This window comes from Notothenia rossii, assembly GCF_949606895.1.
Source record: "Notothenia rossii genome assembly, chromosome: 3".
NCBI lineage: Eukaryota > Metazoa > Chordata > Actinopteri > Perciformes > Nototheniidae > Notothenia > Notothenia rossii.
Window position 1 is genome coordinate 59,480,122 of NC_136901.1, and position 26,096 is coordinate 59,506,217.

A 26,096-nucleotide genomic window follows, 5' to 3' on the forward strand; every position below is an offset into this window, starting at 1 on the left:
TTTCAATGTTTTGCTACTTTGTTCTTCTACTCCACTACAGTTCAGAGGTACATGGTGTACTTTGACTCCACTACATGTATTTAATACCTTTAGTTACTTCACAGATCTGGATTAATTAAGTGAAATATAATCAAGTGTTAAATCAGACTTTAGTTCCACCTGGAGTAAATCCACAAGCTACCCTGAAGTATACAAAGTCATTCAAACTAGCTGCACCTTTAGCAGCTTTGAGAACACTTTCATGATCAATCATTATAAAACATATCATATCTATTATTCTGAAATGGGCCAATCTGCACAATGACTACTTTTACTGTCGCTACTTTCACTATATTTTGATGATAATACTTTTCTACTTTTACTTGAGGAACATTTTGAATGCAGGACTTTTACTGTAACAGAGTATTCCTACACTCTGGGACTATTACTTTTACTCAAGTACAAGATCTGAGTACTTCTACTTTTACTCAAGTACAATATATATACTGATACCACCTCTGTTTATAGCCTATGAAAAAAACTATTAGAAATAGAAGGCTAAAGCTAAGGTTAGCAGATAGTGACAATGTATGCTAGCTAGCTAGCTCAACGATTCCTTAAATAATATTGCCACAGAAAAACTTTTCAGTTCACATCACGCTCTGCCGCTCCGACAGGGAGCTCTGCTCTGAACACCTGAACAGCCCGTTCTAACAGCTGTTCACCAGCGGTCCAGTCTGTGCCACAGTCTGGGCGCATTTATCATAGGTGATCAGAGCTAACTGCCTGCCGTCAGATTTCATTTAAAAAACAGATCTGATTTTAAGACTATTTCTGCGCTCATAAAGAATGATAAAAATAAGAATAATGCGTATTGAACTGGTTTCATTAATTAGTGAGTTTATTTAACACTAGAACCGCCAATCGGGTCAATTTGTGTGATGTGTGTTGTGTGTGTGCAATGTAACTTTTTATCAATAAAATATTAAAGTCTCCCAGTCCGTGACTTTTCCTGAAAGTGTGTTATGTAGCACCCTATGTTGTTAAAAATTGCATTCTAATAGTGGGATTTGACGGGTTTAGGTAGGCATATACAAAAACCTCTGGCGGTTCTAGTGTTAAGGTAATTAGGTACAGTAGAAGCCCTTTTTTATCAGTAACGAATTTAGCAGTTGAACATAAAAGTCAACTAACTGAGGGTCACTTGCAATGACAGTGTTGTGTCTAACTGTAAGCTTGTCACTCAGAGTAACCTAGCGTTAATTTAGCTGCTGGAGAAGAAAGATTAAGGTGGGAGGGGGGCAGAGAACTGTGGTTGATGGGCCATTAGTTGTGTAAATACACAGCTGAGAGCTGCCGTTTCATTCAGACTGTTTAAAAAACTGTAACAACGGACTATTTTTCTTAGCGGATGCATGTCAATTTAAATCGATACATACAACTATTTTTTAAATCAATACATACAACTATTTTTTAAATCAATAAAAACATTTTCTAAATCCATAAAAGCATTTCAATTAATATTGGGAGTCATGTCGTTACTTTGTTGAGAATGTGGCCGTGTAATAAGCGAGATAATTTGCAGCGACTTGTTCCTTATGGGGAAAATAACACCCGTCATGTGTGTGTAGAGGTGTGTGTGGTTAAAACACTTTCATGAAGTGAAGGAATTTCCTTCTATAAAACAGCTGTGGGCAGCAGTGAGTGTCAAGGACATGAATTCATAGATCAAGGCAGACTGGTGCACACACTCTCCTGTCCTGCCAGGCAACACGCCCGTTCTAAGCCGTGTCCCTCACTCACATCCCAAGCATCCCCGAAAAGTGTATTATGTTGTTACATCTCGGATGTTATGTTTCAGTTGTGCTCTGTCTATGTTCAGTGATGCAAACTTGTCACCTTTCGGCGAAATTCGCCGTTTTGAACCCAAAATAAGTCGTTTGTGTGATTCATGTAGATCTGCAATACAAATATTTTTGGGGTATGGGGGGGTCTGGGACCCGGGGTAATCTGCGGCCGTGAGCTGTTATGTGCCATCATGACACGCATGGGGTTCTTTTTTTATATATTATAATGAAGTACGAGCTGTGTGCTCGAGTCTTCCTGCCTGTCGGCTCTGCTCATGGATGTATAATAAGGCTCTGCTGCTCCGAGATGATGGTCTAGCTTCAGCAGCTACATTACCTACGGGTGCGTTCGTTAATATTAACTGTGCGTCCGGAGTCACTGTGGCACAGACTGGACCACTGGTGAACAGCTGTTAGAACGGGCCGTTCAGGTGTTCAGAGCAGAGCTCCCTGTCGGAGCGGCAGAGCGTGATGTGAACTGAAAAGTTTTTCTGTGGCAATATTATTTAAGGAATGGTTGAGCTAGCTAGCTAGCATACATTGTCACTATCTGCTAACCTTAGCTTTAGCCTTCTATTTCTAATAGTTTTTTTCATAGGCTATAAACAGAGGTGGTATAAGTATATATATATATTGTACTTGAGTAAAAGTAGAAGTACTGAGATCTTGTACTTGAGTAAAAGTAGAAGCACACAGATCTTGTACTTGAGTAAAAGTAGAAGTACTCAGATCTTGTACTTGAGTAAAAGTAGAAGGACTCAGGTCTTGTACTTGAGTAAAAGTAGAAGTACTCAGATCTTGAACTTGAGTGAAAGTAATAGTCCCAGAGTGTAGGAATAATCTGTTACAGTAAAAGTCCTGCATTCAAAATGTTCCTCAAGTAAAAGTAGAAAAGTATTATCATCAAAATATAGTGAAAGTAGCGACAGTAAAAGTAGTCATTGTGCAGATTGGTCCATTTCAGAATAATAGATATGATATGTTTTATAATGATTTTTCATGAAAGTGTTCTCAAAGCTGGTAAAGGTGCAGCTAGTTTGAATGACTTTGTATACTTCAGGGTAGCTTGTGGATTTACTCCAGGTGGAACTAAAGTCGGAATCAACACTTGATTATATTTCACATCATTCATCCACATCTGTAAAGTAACTAAAGGTATTACATACATGGAGTGGAGGAAAAGTACAGCATACTCTGAACTGTAGTGGAGTAAAGAACAAAGTAGCAAAACATTGAAATACTTAAATAAAGTACAAGTATCTCAAAATTGTGCCCAAGTATAGTACTTGTTGAGTTTATGAACTTAGTTACTGTACACCATGTGGCTATAAAGATAGAAAGACTTAAGCCTTGCACAGAGGCATGAAAATACATTTTCAAAATGCTCAACAGTGCTGCCAAAATTATAAACTGACTGCTACACAATTTAAAATAAATGCTTTTATATATTTCTATTAGATTTGACTCTTTGGTGTTTATGTTATTATTAACACTGCTGCTTTAGTTGTTCTGACTGCTAAAATCCTCTGTCATTCCGTGGGGTGGGGGAGCCGGGGGCTCGGATCCTTGTCACCTTTTTCATACCTGATGAGTTTGCACCCCTGTATGTTAAAAAGCCTCAGTCACCTTAATTCATGTAATAAAAACATCTCAGGTCAGTAACACTCAAAGCTAAATGTGCAATACCATGTTCAGCTATGTTACTATTTATAATGTTATTGTTGTTACATCAGAAGATGTACATATTGAAATGATTTCTTAACTTACAGTAGGCTATTTTTTACAATTAGTGTTGGAAGGATTTATTAAATTACAATGAATATTATCATTGTTGAAGGCTTTTAGAGAAGGGTGAACTATAAGCCTGAATTACATAACATTTTATACCTAAAAACATAAAAGCCACAATAAATAAATCACAATTATTCTAGTTATTTTTACCTCCCGTATTGCTTTCAGCCCACCAGCTTTTATGGTGTTGTTACGTCACTAACTGTAAGCTTGTCACATACAGTCTATGGTCACTCAGAGTAACCTACTGTTAATCTAGCTGCTGGAGAAGAAAGATCAGGGGGGGAGGGGGGGAGAGAGCTGTGGTTGATGGGCCATTAGTTGTGTAAATACACAGCTGAGAGCTGCCGTTTCATTCAGACTGTTAAAAAAACGGTAACAACGGACAATTTTTCTTAGCGGATGCATGTGAATTTAAATCAATACAACTATTTTTTAAATCAATAAAAACATTTTCTAAATCCATAAAAGCATTTAAATTAATATTGGGAGTCATGTCGTTACTTTGTTGAGAATGTGGCCATGTAATAAGCGGGATAATTTGCAGCGACTTGTTCTTTATGGGGAAAATAACACCCTTCATCCAGATGAGGATCCCTCCGCTACACTTTGGGATCCTGATCGACCGACGAAGCTCCATTAAAATATACATATTTTTGGTGAATTACTGAGTTTAGGCACGTTAATAACGTTTTAATGAAGTTGAATACAGTATATTCATATGTGTCAGTGATTTCATGTCAATTCGGCGAACATAAACATAAATGATCGTGGTGAAGATGATGATTAAATTAGGATTAAAAATCGAGAGCCGGGCTGCATTTCCTCCCGTTCGTTTTTTTCGAATAACAAAATTATTTTGTTAAATAACAACATGGTGATGTTTTGTAAATGATTACATGTCTCTTATTTAGCACAGTAGTATGATATCCGTGACATATGGATCTTAACAAAGTTCCGCTGTACATTCAGCGTACTGTATCTGACTTTATTTCACATGAGCTCCAGTGTGAAACCCCACTGCACCCCCTGGTGGATCAATGATCCATTGCAGCTGGCTTCATTATAAATACATTTATCTATCACGGGGGCGGTCTCAAGTCAAGCTGGAGGTTTTCCCTTGAGCGAGGGCAGATCACGTACCAATCACGGCCCTCGCGTTTCAAACTGTCTGAAATGAATCGCTACATCTGTATATATACAGATACTAAAGATAGGCATGTACTTGCTTTCAAGCAGAACTCAGGGGAAAACAAACTTAGCGGGAGTGTTTACGTGTTCGGCGTAATGACGTACAACGGCCTCGACAATTTCTGTAGGCCTATTCAGCCACTCGGTAACAACTATCGTTTTTCAGACACGTAAACTCTTCAAAAATCACCAGTGGGGTCACTGCTGATGTATTTAATGTCGTAGAACAAAACGTGATTTATCTCTTAAATTTGTGTCAACCACAGACCTTATTTCGAGCTATTTTCCAAAACCCTATGGAAAAAATGCTTTGCTTTTTGACGAAGGAACCGGAAGTGCTAAAAATGCTAACTTACTTCCGGGTTTTTGGACGCGTCACTGCGGTTCTCTATAGTCCGTTTGAGTTTTGCCCATGTGAACGCAAACCGAACCTTCTGAAAAATGAAACAATGTAACAAACTGTGGTCTATAAATGTGTTCGAGGCTCTGCTGTCTACATCGTTTGTTTATACGGAGCATCTTGGTTATTCTATATTTAGAATAAATAAATGAATCATCGCGCACCTTTCACTCTCAGAAGTGAGCACAGAGGGCTTGCACTTCCGTTTACAAAGGCATACATTGAACACAACCTAACCACTGACTGCTGACTCCCCTCTGCTCTGAGCGGCAGCGGGCTGACCGGGACCCCCCCCCAGACTGATGAACACCACACGTTAAACTAAGGTATGACTAATATAAAGCCTGGTAGTGGACATTAAACTGTACTGGATTGCAAAAGCACTGTAGATGTTGTTGTATTTCATTGATTTTATTAACTTGTAATTTTCTGATATCTTCATGTGCAATGCTAAATGTCATACTGAGGAGCTGAAACAGGCACAGAGGGCCAACTTTATGGTATTGCTTTCAACTAACCTTATACAGTTTTGTGGAATGTGTAGACATGATACATTTAATTAAAGTCAACGTTTCAGTTTTATCAGTTCACATTGCATATGTGTGATTGTAACAAACTAGCGGTAAAGCAGATAATATACTCATATTGTGTTAATTGTAGTTTTTATAAGTGAGATGTGCAGCATGTGATGTCTGTTGCTTCACCTGCTAGCTTAAAGAGTATCCTGCAGGGTTTTCTTTTTTCTACATTTATGCTTAAACTTGTTTGAAAATTACAATTAAAAAAGTGAATGTAGGATTTGATATGTTTTAAGAGACATAAGGGCAGGAATTCAGAGGGAAAGGAGCAATTTTGAGCTCTTTTTTTAAGGTCATACGTCAAACGCGTCATATTACATCACAAAGGGTAAACATCTCCGCTCTCTGACCGCGGGTATAGTTAGTAGTTGCGTTGAGTTGAGCGGTTGTGTTTTAGTGAGCTGGTATTTTTCGGTAGTTTTACATTGTATTTCACCATTTGTAATCATGGTGCAGTATTGTGTTTGTGCAGGTTGCACAAATACCAGCCTGTCAGGACATCGAGTCCACAGTAAAAAGGACCGGAGCTAGCGTTCGTTCCTCGGTGCGTTGTGCATCCACCTCCCTGCAGCACATACTCTCCATAGCTTTATCAGGAAACCGTATTACATCTCTCTCCCCGCCCCCCCCCCTTCGCTGCTCTCTCTCTCTCCCCTCCGGTACACGGCACCGTAAGAAGTAGTGTGGAGTTGCATTAGTTAACGCTGTGGTGGCTGTACTGCTCCAGCCATCTCCTTTGTGTTTGTTTGTTTCCCGCTGTCTGTGTTGTTTGTGTGTGCGTGGTGGCTGTCACTCCTGGCTCCCGGCTCAACCTCCAATCACCTGCTGCAATCAGCTGTGCACCCTCCCCGACTACACACCTGCTTTCCATCAAGCCATTTACAACGGCATATCAACGGAGGCTCCACAACCTTTCTCCGCCAGATCGTCAAGTATTAGCCGTATCTCGCGTCTCTCCTCCGGTACACAGCACCGTAGTGTGGAGTTGCATTAGGTAACGCGAGATACGGCTGATACTTGCGCATTAGCTTCTGTTATGGATCAGTATCAACAGTCCTGCCAGTAACGTTACTATATTATCAATGCTACTTTAGTTATAGCCTGATATATGATAGCTAACTTCACAATGTTGTGATGTGACGTTAGCTAACATTCTGTAGCTAACGCCGGTCACTCACCAAGATAGCTGCCCAGTTCTCCACTGGTTCTCCACACACCACAGCTCAATTTCTCTCCGATGGCCATTATTTCTTCTAATCCTTGGCTGCTCCTGGTCTCTTGCAGGCTCATAATTATAAGGTTGTGGTCCGTCATATGCATTTGAATATTCATGTTCAACTTCTTCTGTGTCGAAACTAGAATTGGGATCCATTTTTATTAATACGTTACACCGTTACACACATTTCTTACAAAAACGACGCCAGATGTCACTGTAGTGTATATTTCTGTTTTTTTTGTTGAAAATCTAGTGTAATTATAATTTTCTTGCACATTTATTCACAGGTGTCTTTAACCTGGAAGTTGTTCTTTAACTGGACTAATACCTGGGTTGTTAGCCGCTTTAGCTAAATAGTGAGTTGTGTGTGTGTGCAGAATAGTTTCAGTTCATGTGTTTGGCGGATTAATGTAATCAGACTTCTAGAATGTTAAGTTGAATGAAGTTTGAGAATGTGAATAGATTATAGGGTAAGGACATGACTTAGAGATCGTGCCGAGTGTGTGCAGCCTCTGCTTGTGTGTTTCAGATTGAACCACCAAAGTAAAGGAATAGATTTTAAACTCATGCATGCCTGGAAGTCCCTTTTATGCCCAATTGTTCAGCGCTACAGTACCACCATCTTTGTGAACATCATATCTGCACTCATAACCCGACTGTGGAACCTTGCACATTACACTATTACTATGTCCCTATTTATTATTGTTTATACAAGAAAATAAAAAAAGTTTTGACAACAGTCATACATATTTTACCATTACACACCAAAGCACAATTATATGTAGAAACCAATTAACATGGTGTCTGGTGGGTAAATACATTCTTAAGAGCAAATAAATAACAGCTGTATAGAGGAAAAAGTCATTAAATCACCAGATTCATCGTCTCATTTCTCTTCTCATAAAAGTACATTTACGTAACCATAGCAACTGCAGGTGGAAATGGGAGACAATTATCTGAGTGAGCAGGAGGGAATAAGGCTGCTCTGCTCTCAACATATTGCGAGGGGAATTTGCAGTGTTATGATGAACAATGTGCAGATGTTTCTCAGTTTGTATCTCTTCCCTGTGTGAGCCCAATATAACTCCAATAAGAAACTGACATGGCTGCTTTTGCTTGATTGGATCCCCCCAGTGACTAATGCACTCCACTCTCTAATGATCACCACTTCCGGTAGTTTACGCTGGCGCGACTAGCTGCCGCTGCTCTCCGGTTGCCTTTTTTATTGTTTTTACGATTCTCTGTATAGCTTGCAGCAGATCACCTATCTGTGGCGAACGGGATACTGGTGGTCTCTACTCTGGGCTACTGTCAAAACGATCTAGACTGTTCAAATTTAGCGTGTTGGCGTTCTACTCACCTGAGTTACCTGGCCACTGCTACTGCTGTTCGGTGAACGTACATCTGCCCGTGCATCATGTGGATCTACAAACTCGCTGTGAGCTCTGTGCTCCTGTGGACTATCCTGTCCATAGTGATTTATCCAGCGTCATCTCTGATCCAATATATGAGCACGGAGCTCCTCCAGTTTCGATTCCTCCGGCTTGATCCCCCGCCTGTACTGCACTACTTCCCGGACATCGCCCGCCGTCCTCATCGGAGGTACATCCATCGCGGAGCCGGACGAAGTGTCCATATCGATGACTCCACTGCTATCAACTCCATCTGGTCTTCCACCCGCCGTCGCCCTCGGAGAACCATCCGTAGGAAGGTGGATCACAGCTCGTTAACTCGCCTGGCTAGGTCGGTTAACGTTGGCTTCTCCAACCAGCAGTCCGACGTCAAATTTGGCTTATTTAACATCCGCTCCCTCACTGGCAAGGGATTACTTCTACAGGACCTCCTCCGTGACTGCAAGTATGACTTCCTTTGTCTAACGGAGACATGGCAACATCCTGATGATTATTCTCAGTTAAACGAGTCAATTCCCCCTGGGTTTGTTTACACCTGTCAACCCCGTCTCACCGGCAGAGGAGGCGGTCTCGCGATATTACACCGCGAGACTTGGAAGGTCTCAGCTGTCACCGTGCCAGTGTCTCGCTCATTCGAGTCCGTGGCTATACAACTAAATGGACCTACTCCAACTATTTTAGTCATTATATACCGCCCACCCAAACCTAACAAGGACTTCACTGATGAATTCACCACACTTCTCACTCACATTTGTTCACTCTCATCCAATATCATTCTGTTAGGTGATGCTAATATTCATTTGGACAAAATTAATCTTTCTCTCACTAAGGACTTCATCTCATGCCTGGACAGCTTTGGTCTTCAACAACATGTTGACTTCCCTACTCATTCGAAAGGTCATATTCTGGACATAGTCTGTTGTGCTGGTGTCACTCCCCTAAACTGTTCTGCTGTCTGTCTCCCCATCTCTGACCACATGCTCATTTCATTTAATTTAAGTCTGTCACTGTCCAAAATCAAACTGTCACGCACTATGTCCTTCCGTAATATCAAAAACATCAATGTAACCGACCTCACAACTGGTATTGACTGTTTTCCCACCATCACCCCCCCATGTACCCCGGAACAGCTGGTTCTCTTGTATAACAATGGTCTCCAGACTCTGTTAAATTCACTTGCCCCCCTCAAATCCCGGACTGTTTCATTCCCCCACTCTGCTCCCTGGTTCACCCCCCACCTACGTCAGCTGAAAGCCGAAGGTCGTCAGCTGAAGAGGCTTTTCAGCAAAACCGGACTCACCATACACAAACAAATGTACCATACCCACATCCTCATATACAAAGATGCCCTCTCCTCAGCCAAATCCCAATATTTTACAGCAAAAATTACTGCTGGTGCTGGAAACACCAGGGCCCTGCACTCAGTGGTCAACAAATCACTCCGCCCCCCTGATTCCCTCCCCCCACACTTTTACTCCACTGACCACTGCAACTCCCTGATGTCATTTTTTAACACAAAAATAGACACCATTCACCAACAACTGACCCCTCACACGTCAAGTTGTCCACCTCCTTTTGTCCCCCACCCCCCCCTCTCTCTACCTCTCTCCTGCTTCGAACTCCCCTCTGCTGCGGATTTATCCAAAATCATCCGGAATTCCAAGCCATCCACCTGCCAACTTGACCCCCTCCCATCTTCCCTGGTTATAGCCTCCCTCCCCTCACTGCTGCCCCTGATAACTGCCATTATTCACTCCTCCCTCACCTCTGGTTCTGTCCCCTCAGCCCTCAAAACTGCAGCTGTCACACCGTTATTAAAGAAACCTGGTCTAGATCCTAACATCTTCAACAACCTCCGCCCCATCTCCAACCTACCTTTTCTCGCTAAAATACTAGAAAAAGCAGTGGCATCACAGATTCAGACACACCTCACCAACAATAACCTTTATGAACAGTTCCAGTCCGGTTTTCGCCCCCGTCACAGTACAGAAACAGCCCTCATTAAAATCACAAACGACCTCCTGATAGCAGCTGACTCTGGACAATTATCCATCCTCATCCTCCTTGATTTAAGTGCAGCCTTTGACACCATTTCCCACTCCACCCTCCTTGACCGACTTACATCCATTGGCTTATCTGACACACCCCTAGACTGGTTTCACTCATATCTCTCCGGCCGTACTCAGTTCATTCAGTTAAAATCATTCACATCCCATCCCTCCCTCATCTCCTCCGGTGTCCCCCAGGGCTCTGTCCTTGGCCCCATCCTCTTCATCATCTACCTCCTCCCCCTTGGACAGATTTTCCGTAAACATAACATCAATTTCCACTGCTATGCGGACGACACCCAGCTATACGTCTCCTCCAAACCCTCTTCCACCTTCCCACCCCCCTCCCTCTGTACCTGTTTACAGGAAATCAAATCCTGGTTCACCTCAAATTTCCTAAAACTCAACAGTGATAAAACTGAGGTAGTCCTCATTGGTTCAAAACTCACACTCACCAAGCAACCCAGTTTTACTCTCACCATCGACAACTCCCCGGTTTCCCCCTCCCCTCAGGTCAAGAGTCTGGGTGTCGTCCTCGACAGCACCCTCTCCTTCCACACCCATATCAACAACACCATCCGGTCTGCCTATTTTCATCTCAGAAACATCAACCGCCTCCGCCCCTCACTCACTCCCCACAGTGCCGCTATCCTGGTCCACTCTCTCGTCACCTCCCGCTTGGACTATTGCAATTCCCTTCTCTATGGTCTCCCCCACAAACACCTACACAAACTCCAACTGGTCCAAAACGCTGCTGCCCGTATCATCACCAGAACCCCTGTCATCAGTCACATCACCCCTGTACTACACCAACTCCACTGGCTTCCCATTAAACACCGCATTGACTACAAGATCCTCTCTCATACTTTCAAAGCCATTCATAACCTCGCCCCCCCATACCTGTCTGACCTTGTCCATGTCAACATTCCCACCCGGTCTCTTAGGTCTGCCTCCTCCATCACTCTCAAAGTTTTCCCAGCCCGTCTCTCCACCATGGGGTCAAGAGCCTTCAGCCGCTCTGCCCCTCACCTCTGGAACTCCCTCCCCCCTGATATTAGAAACATGGACACTATCACCACTTTCCAAACTCACCTCAAAACCCACCTGTTCAGGCAAGCGTATGGCTGACCTGTGCTGCAAGCTGTATGTTTTTAGTAGTTATGTTTTTAAACTGTGTTTTGCTTTTAACTATGTTTGTAAAAATTGTTTTTAACCTTGTTGTACGGCGACCTTGAGTGCCTTGAAAGGCGCCTTATAAAATAAATGCATTATTATTATTATTATTACTCCAGCCAAGATCATCTGATCAGGTTTAAATGTGATCAGATGATTTCAATATTTGCCCAATGACTGCAGTTGCCACCCAAAAACAAAAACTGAGAACTTGGTTAACAAAATCCCAATCAGCACAGTAAATGGGATAGATTGAAAGTTAGAAATGTAAGCTTAGCGGAAGGCTCTGCTCCGATCCTGGGGTTGTAATTGTTTGTGAGTCATTGCTGAGAGACGAGAACCTCCAGTGAAATGTTTCAGGGAAATCAGTGAGGGCTCAGTCTTTGGCATATTTCCCTTCCATTTTTAAATGTATTCTAGCTCCTCGGGCATAATCTTATTGTTTTAGGATTTGAACGCCTCTCCACCAACTGTTCATTAGGCATTCCAACACAGTGTCATTAATCTGCTTTTTGTAAAAAATGAAGGCCTCTATAATGCTCTCCATGCACATTACCTCCATCTGTTATTCTAACAAATGACCTCAACACTCTGCAGTCATGCCTTATGGAAGAGATCACACACAAATAAGTCTCCAACCCATCAGTCATCCTTACAGTGTGTCTTACACATGACAGTGATAAGTTTTGTTTGGACACCAATTCCCACAAGGCATTGGGAGATTTGATGAGGCAGAAGCAGGAAAGGATCATTTATCATTGTGTCTTTGCTCACCCCAGGCTAAAGAAAGATATCCTGCTTACATTAGAGGACAAGAAATTTCCAGAATGTCTCGTCTACATAAAAGCATGAAAGTCAAGAGAGTTCAGAGTCTTCATCCCACCATATCTTTTTCTGACATTCACTTACTGGCATTGAAGAGCAATCCAAAGATGGATGTTGAGTGGGAAAGTCTCAAGGGTGTGTCAGCTTCAGGCAACTGATTCCACACTTTATGATGATGTATGGCTTAAAAAGTTTGCAAGTCTGTTACAAATACAGATGAAGCATTGAAGAAGTATGGTACGCCTGCAACTATACAGTGAATGAACATAATGTTGTCTTTTCTCAAAGCTAGAGTAATCCATAAATTATGTATGTTGAAGAAATAATTTGACAATTTGGAGATGATCAGTATTTAACTTTCTATGAGCATACTGTTCTGTTGCTGTGTGTTAAAACTCCCTGATGTTGCTTCAGTCCCAAGTACCCTAAGGAAGCCCCCATAATCCTCCCTGTTCACTGTGTAATTTGTTAAAATAAAAAAATAAAAATAGCTTTTATAAAAGTACTATTTCTTTTTTGTGTTGTGCTACATATTCTTCTTTCTGTGTCTCTGTTTGCACAAAATATACCAAAGCTTGAACCCCACCCCCCTGGTTTTTATTTTCAGTAATGTCATTTAATACATTAAAACTAAGCTTCTGAAACACAATTTGTGAATTACACAAATACCAACAAAATATAAAAAAATTAAACAAAACATTTTGCTGTATTAATAAAGTATTTATTACCTCAAACTCCTTTTAATGTTCTGTATCTTGGGCCAAAGTAAATAAAAAAAGGTTACAAAAACGTCAGTGACACAAACACCAATACTGCTATTTTATGTTTTTTTAATGCGCTTTGACTTTTGACCCCCCCCCCGTAAAATGAGCCACTGAATGTGACAGCAGTCAGTGTGTGTTTTCTGAGCGGGAGCCAGGAGGATATTTGGTCCTTTGAGTGAGAGCTTTGGGAATGATCGGCAGAGCAAGAGCTGGATCTGGTTGATCATCCCTCCTCAGGCGGGCAGAAGACCCCTGCTGAGCCCCCCACAGCTTGCTGCAGCACACCAACATCCGCCACTGATGGGGATATTATGCACCATCACAGGCAATGTACAAACACTCAGAAAGTAAAAGAAAGTCTCACATTCAAACAGACAAAACACTGATCAGAGAGCACTCTGATTCCTTTGGCACCTTAAAGAAACCGTATTTGAAAATGGAAATTTGTGTCAAGACAGACTTTTCTGAATTTTCTTTTATATATTCGGCAGCTTTATTATGGTGATATTGGCCTGCATCAGGATGTGGACCAATAATTAGTGTAACAACTGTAACAACTGTGTGAGAGCTATCACTTTATTTCCAGTTTGTTTTGCTAATTTAAATCTATGAGCCCAACAACTAGCGAGTGCTGACTGTCCGCAGAGGTGTGTGTGTGTGTGTGTGTGTGTGTGTGTGTGTGTGTGTGTGTGTGTATGTGTGTGTGTGTGGGTCTGTCCGTCCGTCCGTCCGTCCGTCCGTCCGTCCGTGTGTTTGTGTGTGTGTGTGTGTGTGTGTGTGTGTGTGTGTGTGTGTGTCTGTGTGTGTGTGTGTGTGTGTGTGTGTGTGTGTGTTTCTATGTATGGCACCAGCACCTAGCACGTCTTGGTCATGCTTTACCACTATTCAAATTATCACTTAATATTATTGATTTCAAATAACCTAATACAGTTATGTGAAATCTGTGACATAATACATGTAATTATTGTCACGTTTCAGTTGTTCCAGTGAACAGCAGCAGCACTGAGCTGTGTTTTAGACAGGGTTTCTCTAGCGTTGTTGCGTTAGGGTGTGAGTGGAAACAAACGCAACCTTCACTCTCCACAGAGAGCAGCCTCCAGAAGGGCCAGCTTGAAAGAAAAATGTGTTGAGGACTAACCAACACAAACAACATTGGATATGAGGTGACACACTAAATGTGTGAGACATTATTAAACAGTCTGGCTTCCATTCACCAACTCAACAATTTCCCCTTTTCGAAAGTAAGGTCAGAGATTCTTTACAGGGACGCATCATTTTCCCGTAAAATATTTATTTATAAATACAATTTTTTGGGTGGGAAGTGGTGTACTGTCACAAATCACAGCAAAGGAACCAATAGCACAACTTAAAAAGGCAGGTGCTAAATACAAATATTTGGATCCAGGCAGGCAGACAAAGTAGAAGAGGAACCGGGAAATACAGGCTGAGATGGATACAAATCACAGAGGGACGATGGGTAAAGGCAGGCTAAGATAAATTATAAACACTGGAAAGTTAAGTAAGGCGCAAAAATAATCGCGCAACAAACTGGTGGACTTGGACCTGTTACATACAGTATATAGAGGAGAGTGGGTGAGTTGACCCACCCCCTTTATCTAGGGAACTGTGTGCATTTGTTGTCATGTGACCATAGATTCAGGAAGTACCCATCATTTCTATTTGTCTGTGATGGAGAGAAGCACATGGTAAAGTGATACATGTGTTTTACTCACAATAAACCATGTCCTGCTTGTCAAAGTACATTTTCAACATGTAAGGTATAATTAGTGTTCTGTCAAAGCAAATGTATCCAGGTCTGAAAATATATATATTTAGCAAGGTGTGAAACCATGTGAATCATTTAGCTAAAGATTAGCATGAAGGATTAAACTAGACAGTTTTTATTCCAAAAAGTGTCTGTGGGGCAAAGTCAGCCAGTGGTTCAAGTTAACCCCCCATGAGGCACTGAAGTTCAGTCTCTGTAGTATAAAATGCTATTTCAATGTAGTTTTACACATCTGATGTGTTTTTGATGTTTTAAACATTGTAGAAAAGCCATCATGCCAAGAAAGTCCAAGAGGAAGACTGAGGAGATGGAGAGAGCCACTGATGGAGAGGCTGGAGAATCCATCAGAGCAGTGGCAAAAGACACAAATATTGCGTAGAGACATAAACAGGAAGGAGGACAGGAAGTGAAAAAAGGAGGTACAGAGGAACAGCAGAGGAACGAGGGTCTTCACACAGGAGAGAGAAGGGGCTTCAGACCAGTTAAAAACACTGCTGACGACTTCCGGTTTACACATGAGGCGATAAGCAGCTAAGAAGAGGAGCTCCCGGCCAAATAAGTTCAAAAAGGAAGAAAACCCCGATAAATGTGATTCGAAGTTGGAAGAATAGGTCATGGGCAAATTAGTAAATAAGAAAGGAACGGAGAAAAAGTCGAAAGCCGAAAAACAGCCGGGAGAGATGCAGGTCCAGATGGAACACAGTCAGCCGCTAACGGCTAACGCTAAAGCTAGCAATGACGAGCAACCTAGCTGGGTGTCGGCGCTGCAGACTAGCTTAGATGCTATGCAGGATAAACTTGAGAAAGCCTGCACAACATGGATGCTAAACTGGATCAAATTGGCAGCCGGATGGAAGAAAATCTAAGAGGAGTACGTGAAGAAATGGGACAACTGAGAGAATATATGGACACACACAGAGAAGATATGAAGCAAAGGCTTGATAGCTTCAGAGGAAAAAAATAGAAAATTAGAGACCGCTGAGGCGGAGATGCGGGCACAAAAGAAGGATATGGAGATCCTTGAAGAGCGTACGGCTGGGGTCGAGGAGTGGAGTACCGACGTCCAGGACATTATTACGGCCTCTGTTGAACAACAAACCAAGCTCCAAGATAAGCTGTCCGACATAGAAGGGAGGTCGAGAAGAAATAATATACGAATCTGGGGGTTGACGGAGGGAATAGAGGGAGACTCGGTCTCCGAGTACGTCGACAGGTTAATTCACAAGGAGCTGGGAATGTCGGAGGATATTAAGTTGGAGATTCAAACGGCGCACAGGGCACCTGCTCCAAAACCACAACCAGACAAACCCCAAAGAGCCATTATTGTCAACTTCTTGAGGTTCGAGGTCAAGGAGAACGTCATTAAGACGGCCTGGAGAACGGCGATGGAAGTGAAGGGACGGAGAGTGACATTCGACCACGATTCTTCTGAGGTGGCGGTTAAACGTCGGAAATATGCGGGGCTCAAGAGAATTCTCAAAGATAAGGGGATTCGTTTTCAATCTCCAATGGACACACTGAGGGTTTACTGGAACGAAGGAACGATAGTGTCTAAGAGTGCTCAGGACGCGGCGAGGGCGATGCGGCAGAGAGGCTGGCAGGTGCCGGACCCGGGAGTAGAGAGACCTACGCTGCTGCAGAGACTGGAGGCAGCGCGCAAGTGGACCAGACTTCGGAGACGAGAGCGGGGATACAACAACGAGATGGGAGAGAGGGAAGACCGGCACCGTATCGAGGGTGTTGATGAGTAGTCTATGAGGGAACAAGATACGGCGTTGAAAAGACAGAAGGATGAGAGGTGACGGGCCACGGCGATCAGAAAAAGACAGCACAGACACAAACAGATTTAACCAAATTACTTATAAATGCTATAGCCTTTTATTTTTGTGCCACTTTGAAACACTGCAGTGGGTGAGTAAGTAAGATTGTTATTTGTTTGTATAAAAGGAACCTGTATGGACATGTATGCAGGCTGGGGAATTATTTATCTATAACATTTTACGATTTGATTCGGACTAATTTAAAGAAGTGCTAATTCATTAGAAACATAGAATCACCGCCATCGCCAATACAGAGACCAGGGGTTTAAAGACTATATCAAAAATGTTCACAAAGTGCGGGCCGGGAGCTCCGGAGTTTAAACCACACGCTGGACAATTATAGTGAGCTTGGGAGATCAGCCACAGGAGAGATCTCCGCCACTAGGGGGGGCCCTCTCACTAGGAGAGGCCTTACCTTCCACCCACCAGTGGGGGAAAGGGGGATATCTTTGAAACCCCCGAAAAACCTTGGAAGACCAAGTTCTGATGTTTAATTTGTATTTGTTTAGCTTAGCGGTTGCTGCTACTATATATATTGTGTTTTGGGACATGGAGGGAACGAAAAGATGCTTTGAAGGGAAATATAATGCAACGTAGGGGAATCAAAATGGTGTCGTTAAATGTCAATGGTTTGAACAATCCGATTAAAAGGGGGAAAGTATTAACCAAATTTAGAAAGGAGGAGATGCAGGTTATCTTATTGCAAGAAACTCGCCTATCACTACAAGAACATGAAAAACTGAAAAGGTATGGATATAACAACACATTTTATAGTTCATTTTAGCAAGGTAGGAGAGGGGTGGCTACACTAATTGGGAACTCAGTAAAATTTGAAATAAACATATGAAATATATGACCGAGAGGGGAGGTATGTGGTGATCAAGGGGAAAATGGAAGGACAAATGGTTACACTAATTAATGTTTACGCCACACCGGACAGCGATAAGACTTTTTTTAAGGAATTGTTTGATATCATAGCTGTGGAAATGGAAGGAATCCTGATTTGCGGGGGGGACTTCAATGTGGTACTAAACTATGATTTGGATACAACAAGTACAAGGAAGGCTAGGACGCACATTGTCAGATACATGAACATACAACTGAAGGAACTAGAAATCACAGATATACAGATGTAGCGACTCATTTCAGACAGTTTGAAACGCGAGGGCCGTGATTGGTACGTGATCTGCCCTCGCTCAAGGGAAAACCTCCAGCTTGACTTGAGACCGCCCCCGTGATAGATAAATGTAATTATAATGAAGCCAGCTGCAATGGATCATTGATCCACCAGGGGGTGCAGTGGGGGTCCACACTGGAGCTCATGTGAAATAAAGTCAGATACAGTATGCTGGATGTACAGCGGAACTTTGTTAAGATCCATATGTCACGGATATCATACTCTGTGCTAAATAAGAGACATGTAATCATTTACAAAACATCACCATGTTGTTATTTAACAAAATAATGTTGTTTAGTCGAAAAAAACGAACGGGAGGAAATGCAGCCCGGCTCTTGATTTTTAATCCTAATTTAATCATCATCTTCACCACGATTTATGTTTATGTTCGCCGAATTGACATGAAATCACTGACACATATGAATATACTGTATTCAACTTCATTAAAACGTTATTTACGTGCCTAAACTCAGTAATTCACAAAAAATATTTATATTTTAATGGAACCTCGTCGGCAGATCAGGACCCCAACTCGCAGCGGAGGGATCCTCATCTGCATGACGGGTGTTATTTTCCCCATAAGGAACAAGTCGCTGCAAATTATCCCGCTTATTACATGGCCACATTCTCAACAAAGTAACGACATGACTCCCAATATTAATTTAAATGCTTTTATCGATTTAGAAAATGTTTTTATTGATTTAAAAAATAGTTGTATGTATTGATTTAAATTGACATGCATCCTCTAAGAAAAATAGTCCGTTGTTACCGTTTTTTAAACAGTCTGAATGAAACGGCAGCTCTCAGCTGTGTATTTACACAACTAATGGCCCATCAACCACAGCTCTCTCCCCCCCTCCCCCCCTGATCTTTCTTCTCCAGCAGCTAAATTAACTGTAGGTTACTCTGAGTGACCATAGACTGTATATGACAAGCTTATAGTTAGTGACGTAACAACACCATACAAGCTGGTGGGTTGAAAGCAATACGGGAGGTAAAAATAACTAGAATAATTGTGATTTATTTATTGTGGCTTTTATGTTTTTAGGTATAAAATGTTATGTAATTCAGGCTTATAGTTCACCCTTCTCTAAAAACCTTCAACAATGACAATATTCATAGTAATTTAATAAATCCTTCCAACACACATTGTAAAAAATAGCCTACTGTAAGTTAAGAAATCATTCCAATATGTACATCTTCGGATGTAACAACAATAACATTATACATAGTAACATAGCTGAACATGGTATTGCAAATTTAGCTTTGAGTGTTACTGACCTGAGATGTTTTTATTACATGAATTAAGGTGACTGAGGCTTCGGGATGCAAACTCATCAGGTATGAAAAAGGTGATAAGGATCCGAGCCCCCGGCTCCCCCACCCCACGGAATATCGGCTTTAAAATGAGGAATAACAGAGGGTTTCAGCAGTCAGAACAACTAAAGCAGCAGTGTTAATAATAACAGAAACGCCAAAGAGTCACATCTAATAGAAATATATAAAAGCATTTATTTTAAATTGTGTAGCAGTCAGTTTATAATTTTGGCAGCACTGTTGAGCATTTTGAAAATGTATTTTCATGCCTCTGTGCAAGGCTTAGTCTTTCTATCTTTATAGTCACATGGTGTAAAGTAACTAAGTTCATAAACTCAACAAGTACTATACTTGGGCACAATTTTGAGATACTTGTACTTTATTTAAGTATTTCAATGTTTTGCTACTTTTTTCTTCTACTCCACTACAGTTCAGAGGTACATGGTGTACTTCTACTCCACTCCATGTATTTAATACCTTTAGTTACTTTACAGATGTGGATGAATGATGTGAAATATAATCAAGTGTTAAATCAGACTTTAGTTCCACCTGGAGTAAATCCACAAGCTACCCTGCAGTATACAGTCATTCAAACTAGCTGCACCTTTACCAGCTTTGAGAACACTTTCATGATCAATCATTATAAAACATATCATATCTATTATTCTGAAATGGACCAATCTGCAAAATGACTACTTTTACTGTCGCTACCTTCACTATATTTTGATGAGAATACTTTTCTACTTTCACTTGAGGAACATTTTGAATGCAGGACTTTTACTGTAACAGAGTATTCCTACACTCTGGTACTTCTACTTTTACTCAAGTAAAAGATCTGAGTACTTCTACTTTTAATAAAGAACAAGATTTATAGCCTATGAAAAAAACTATTAGAAATAGAAGGCTAAAGCTAACGTTAGCAGATAGTGACAATATATGCTAGCTAGCTAGGCCAACGATTCCTTAAATAATATTGCCACAGAAAAACTTTTCAGTTCACATCACGCTCTGCCGCTCCGACAGGGAGCTCTGCTCTGAACACCTGAACGGCCCGTTCTAACAGCTGTTCACCAGTGGTCCAGTCTGTGCCACAGTGACTCCGGACGCGCAGTTAATATTAACGAACGCACCCATAGGTAATGTAGCTGCTGAAGCTAGACCATCATCTCGGAGCAGCAGAGCCTATACATCCATGAGCAGAGCCGACAGGCAGGAAGACTCGAGCACACAGCTCGCACTTCATTATAATATATAAAAAAAGAACACCATGCGTGTCATGATGGCACATAACAGCTCACGGCTGCAGATTACTCCGGGTCCCAGCATAGACGTCGGAACTAGGGGTGCGGGGGGTGCGGCACCCCCGTCAGCCTCAGGAATCACAGGATTAGCCTACGTTAAAAAAATAAAAATAAAGATTCTGAATTTAAACTCAATTTGTCTGACTTACATGTATTTCTTAATACAGATCTTTTGATGTGATATGCACCCTGCCTGGCTCAATACAGCAGCCTGGCTGGCATGGCATAGCTGTTGCTATGCAGACTGCATCTGACAGCTCACTGTGACGTTGGCCTATGTGTAAAAAAAAAAAAAAAAAAGTAGCCGCATTTTTTTTTATGTTTGCTGTGTTCGCGGCTCTCATTTGTTTTTAGCATATGCATAGGCTACATGATTTGAGTTCAACTACGCCAGCTAGAACTAGCCTATGTCTCAAAAACGAATTTCAGATTTTTTTACAAATCCGCCCGACCCAGCTAAACGTCCGAGAGAGACACCTAGAGGCTGTGTGCCAGCAACCGGACAGCAGCAGCAGGCAGCCGAAGGGCCCGGCGGCCCTCGGCCTCGTCCTCCCTCCCCAGCGCCACCACCAGCACCCGGTGCTAGCCAAGAAGAGGCAATATCATGCAAACCACCACAGGATTACAATTTTCCTGCCAAGAAGTTGGGTGAGAACTTCACTCGTTCCTGCAAGGCCGCCTGGTTCAGAGAGTGGCCGTGGCTGGAATACATCACGGTCAGTGATGGCATTGTGTGTGGTGTGTGCAGGTCAGCTGTCAAGCGCAAGTTGGTCGGGTCAGAACAAGCTGACAGTCCGTTTTTGAAAGATACGGGCTTTTCAAACTGGAGAAAAGCAAAGGAGAAAATCAGAGACCACGAGAAAACACGCATTCATTTAGATGCGACTCAAAGATTGGCTGCATTGAAAACTACGCCAATTAATGCGCTTTTGTCTGAGGCTGCTGCTAAAGAACAAATAACAGCCCGGAAAATGCTGGAGCTCGTTTTCAGCAGCGTGAGATTCCTGGGGCGCCAGGGACTCCCTCTGAGAGGAGCTGCAAATCGGGATGGGGTGTTGTGGCAGCTAGTGGTCGAGAGGGTACGCGCTGATCCTGACCTGCAAAACTGGATGAAGAGGAGGGACAATTGGATGTCGGGCAGCATCCAGAATGAAGTTCTGGAGCTGTTTGCCCATGACATCCAGAGGAAAATCGGAGCCAAAGCATCCGAAAGTCCTTTTTTCGGCTTAACTGCTGATGGGACCACCGACGTCAGTGGAAAAGAACAGTTCTCATGCAGTATACAATTTGCAGATGACAATCTTGAAGTCCAGAATTTCTTTCTGGGCTTTTACAACGCTCCAGACACAACCGCCGAGATGCTTTTTCTGTGCATTAAAGATGTCCTTGTTCGGCTAAATCTGCCGCTGGAGAAGCTGAAAGGCTACTGTTTTGATGGAGCCAGCAACATGTCAGGGAGGTTCAAGGGAGTGCAGGCAAGATTAAAGGAAACATGTCCTGACTCCTTGTTTGTCCACTGCGCAAACCACTCTCTGGATTTAGTGTTGCAAGAAGTGGCAAAAGAAGTGCGCCTTGTTGCCGATACACTGAACTTTGTTCGGGAAGTCACAGTTGTGATTAATGATTCAGCAAAGAGAAAAACGTTATACCAGTCTCTTTTTGGATGTGGAGAAGTGATCAACCTGCTTGCCCTGTGCCCAACTCGGTGGTGCGTCAGAGTTGTGGCACTGTCACGGTTGCTGGCATGCTATGGAGAGATGCTGCAGACATTTAGGACCTTGGAGAGTGACAGGATTGTCAAGGGGGAGACGCGTGCCAAAGTGGCAGGATTGCTCAAAAAGGGCACCACTACGCGCACAGTCTTTGGTTTGTTTGCCTGCGTTACCATGTTTACGCCATGTGAATCCGTGGCTCGGTCACTGCAAGGCACCAAAGTCACAGCCCTTGGATCAATGGAAGCTGCCAAACTTCTTTGCCAGCGACTGAACACACTCAGACAAGATGACACCTTCGCTGACCTTGTGGCCAAGACCAAACAATACACAGAGCGCTACAACTTGAAGCCTCCTCATCCAGTGCGCACCAGCAAGACCCCAGCGCGTTTTCGCCATACAGCGGAGGAGGAGGAACGGGAGTTGGAGAACGAGGGTAAATAAATAGGCCTAAATAAATAAATAAATAATGCCAACAGTATTTTAAAATTAATCATAAAGCTCATCGGTCTGTAATGTTGAAAGAATGCAACAAATACGCACACAGAGCGTGCTCTCCAGCATTTGTGGACAGATTTGATCTATCCATAGAAAACGATATCATAGTTCATAATAATGTACTACATCCATGTACGCTTATTTGCGAAATTAGCCTGCAATTAATAATTCATTACAACGGTATCAACTGACTAAATAACGTATAGGCCTACTTTCATAACAAACCATATTCATAATTTGAATTTAAATTGAAAATTTAAGGTTGACCCACCCAGCTTAAATAGGCAGCCCATATGGAAACTATTTGTTGGTTGTTGTTTAACTGTTATATTTAACTATTAAAGAATATCCAAGCCTGTGGAAGAGGGAATTGTTTGAGGCCCTGGACTTGGTGCGCACAGAGGTGGAGCGGCGCTTTGACCAGGAAGGACTCCGCGTAGCTGCAGGGCGAGAGCAGGCAGTTCTACAGGCGGCCCAAGGGAAACGAGTGGATGTGGGTTCCCTGGAACTGACTTCCTTTTCAAGAGAGCAGCTAAGCCTTGAGCTGGACATCCTGAGCGACGTGTGTAGGGGGCGAGAAGTGAAAACCATTCAGGATGTATTGGCCATTCTGCACACCTTGCAGCCCCAATCCCGCTCCATGCTGTCGGAAGCGGAGAGGCTCATAAAGCTCTGTCTGGCTCTGCCCATTTCTGTCGCGGCATCCGAGCGCTCGTTCTCGGCGTTGCGCAGGTTGAAAACGTGGCTGCGCAATACTATTAAGCAGGAGAGACTCACTCATTTGGCCATTATGAATGCGCATAGCGACCTTCTCGATGAATGCGATGTCTCGACCCTGCTTAAAGAATTTATCAGCAGAACAACGGAGAGAAGGTCTACTTTTGGAACAGTTTAAAAGCCCTTACGAGCGCAAAGTAAACCGTTATTTTTCTGAATGTTCCATTAGGCCTATGTTCGTAAAGGCTGTATTATTCTGTTGATTTTCTGAATGCTGTAGGCCTATGTTATCGCTTATTAGGCTACAGTATGTTCCTTAATAAAGGCTTGATTAATTCATTAATTCATTTTGTTTCATACATTTTCGTAACAATTAAGATGCTGCGTGTGTTTATGTAGCCTATATCTGTTATGTATAGGCCTAGGCTATTAGGCCTACGTGTCGAGTTCGTTAATCATTGATAGTGTGAGTTTCCCCCCCGACCCTCCCAGCAAAAATCCCGCACCCCCCCCCCAGAAAATAGTTCCGACGTCCCTGGGTCCCAGACCCCCCCATTCCCCAAAATATTTGTATTGCAGATCTATATGAAATGACATGAAATCCCTGACAAATATGAATATACTTTATTCAACTTCATTAAAACGTTATTAACGTGCCTAAACTCAGTAATTCACTAAAAATATTTATATTTTAATGGAGCCTCGTCGGCAGATCAGGATCCCAAAGCGTAGCGGAGGGATCTCTCCCCCCCTCCCCCCTTGATCTTTCTTCTCCAGCAGCTAAATTAACGGTAGGTTACTCTGAGTGACAAGCTTACAGTAGACAAAACACCGTCATTGCAAGTATCCCTCAGTTAGTTGACTTTTATGTTCAACTGCTAAATTCGTTACTGATAAAAAAGGGCTTCTACTCTACCTAATTACCTTAACACTAGAACCGCCAGAGGTTTTTGTATAGGCCTACCTAAACCCGTCAAATCCCGCTATTAGAATGCAATTTTTAACAACATAGGGTGCTACATAACACACTTTCAGGAAAAGTCACGGACTGGGAGACTTTAATATTTTATTGAAAAAAAGTTACATTGCACACAACACACATCACACAAATTGACCCGATTGGCGGTTCTAGTGTTAAATAAACTCACTAATTAATGAAACTAGTTCAATACGCATTATTCTTATTCTTATCATTCTTTATGAGCGCAGAAATATTCTTAAAATCAGATCTGTTTTTTAAATGAAATCTGACGGCAGGCAGTTAGCTCTGATCACCTATGATAAATGCGCCGCACCTAATCGCTGGCCATTCAGCCACAGAGCTCCCTCTATACAAATCAAACTGTAGACTGTGTGAAAGCACCTATTGTTTTAAATAATGGTCGGAATGTGACCTGTGAGCCTTCTGAATTACCGTGGGACAGCACATTCTAAATTAAAATGTTCAAACAATAAAGACATCTTATCTTATCTTAATAATATCTTCATATTAATAATAATAATTAAAACTGCGGTCGCACTTGTGCGCACAGTGATGAGCGGGCCCTCGTGTCCGTGCGCCTGTCGGGGAGGGCGGCCAGTCCTCCCGGCGTCAAGCAGACGCGCGCGAGTCCTCGGAAATGAGCCGTTTGTCATTTCTGTAATTTTCGCATCCCAGGTCCTCTGGCATCGACCCGGAAACGGATGTTGGCACGCCGTCTCGAAGGAAAACAAATTTCTCTAAAGGCTCGTCGAGGATCGATATTCGAGGAGGCTGTCTGGAGGTGCCGTAACCGAGGATACACTGATTTAGAGGAGAGAGGAGTTTCTCTGGAGGAGCTATAACCGAGGGTACAACGATGTAGAGGAGAGAGGAGAGAGGAGTCTCTCTGGAGGAGCTATAACCGAGAGATGTATCCTCCGGAGTCGATTTCAGCCAACAGTGATGTTTAAAAGAGGCGTGACGCATGGCTGGACTTATGTCAACGAAGCACAGCTCTGCAAACTGTTCCCGTTGTGATTATAAGTTATTTGAGATGATAAAATGTGCATCAGACTTTCTGCCCTTTTCCGTTTGTTTACTCACTAATTACATCTCCCCTGAATGTTAGGCTATTTTTTTTTTTAATACAACTGCTTTCATAGCCGTGGGAACATGTTTCAAATGGGGGGTGCTGTGGGGATGACACCAGGGTTGGTTCTGACCAAAGTGCTGCCCTATAAGGCAATATTTTAGCTGGCAATGAAAAACCTCTACAAAAGACCACGACACTGCAAAAAGAGAAATATATTGACATGGTGGACAGCTTATATAACAAGGCTTCAAATTTATTATATATTATAACATGTTTTAATTGGAGGGGTGGACTTCACATCCTCTAGGGGGGGTCCGGGGGTACCCCCCGGGGAAGATTTTTTTTAACATTTTAAAGTAAAATGCTTCAATTTGGTGCACTTTGAGCGCCCAATTAGAGACTGATCTAGGGGGTACAACTCTAAACACCCATATGAAAAAGATCGGTTTGCATTTTATCAATCAAATAAGCAGGTATGTGAACATTTCCA

The 26,096-nt window shown here is 42.5% G+C and overlaps 2 protein-coding genes across 2 annotated transcripts in view; one reads left to right on the top strand and one right to left on the bottom strand.

Annotated features, from left to right (window-relative positions):
- Positions 1-26,096, bottom strand: part of LOC307034087 (chromodomain-helicase-DNA-binding protein 8-like) — an 83,567-nt gene that overhangs the window by 24,472 nt on the left and 32,999 nt on the right. The gene's annotated exons all lie outside the window — the stretch shown is intronic.
- LOC307032988 (zinc finger MYM-type protein 1-like) lies at positions 21,597-23,730 on the top strand (the record flags this gene model as incomplete). The annotated part of the gene is made up of 2 exons (XM_079671257.1): positions 21,597-22,773; positions 23,180-23,730. 2 exons carry the CDS (start codon positions 21,597-21,599, stop codon positions 23,728-23,730), a joined length of 1,728 nt encoding a protein of 575 aa, XP_079527383.1.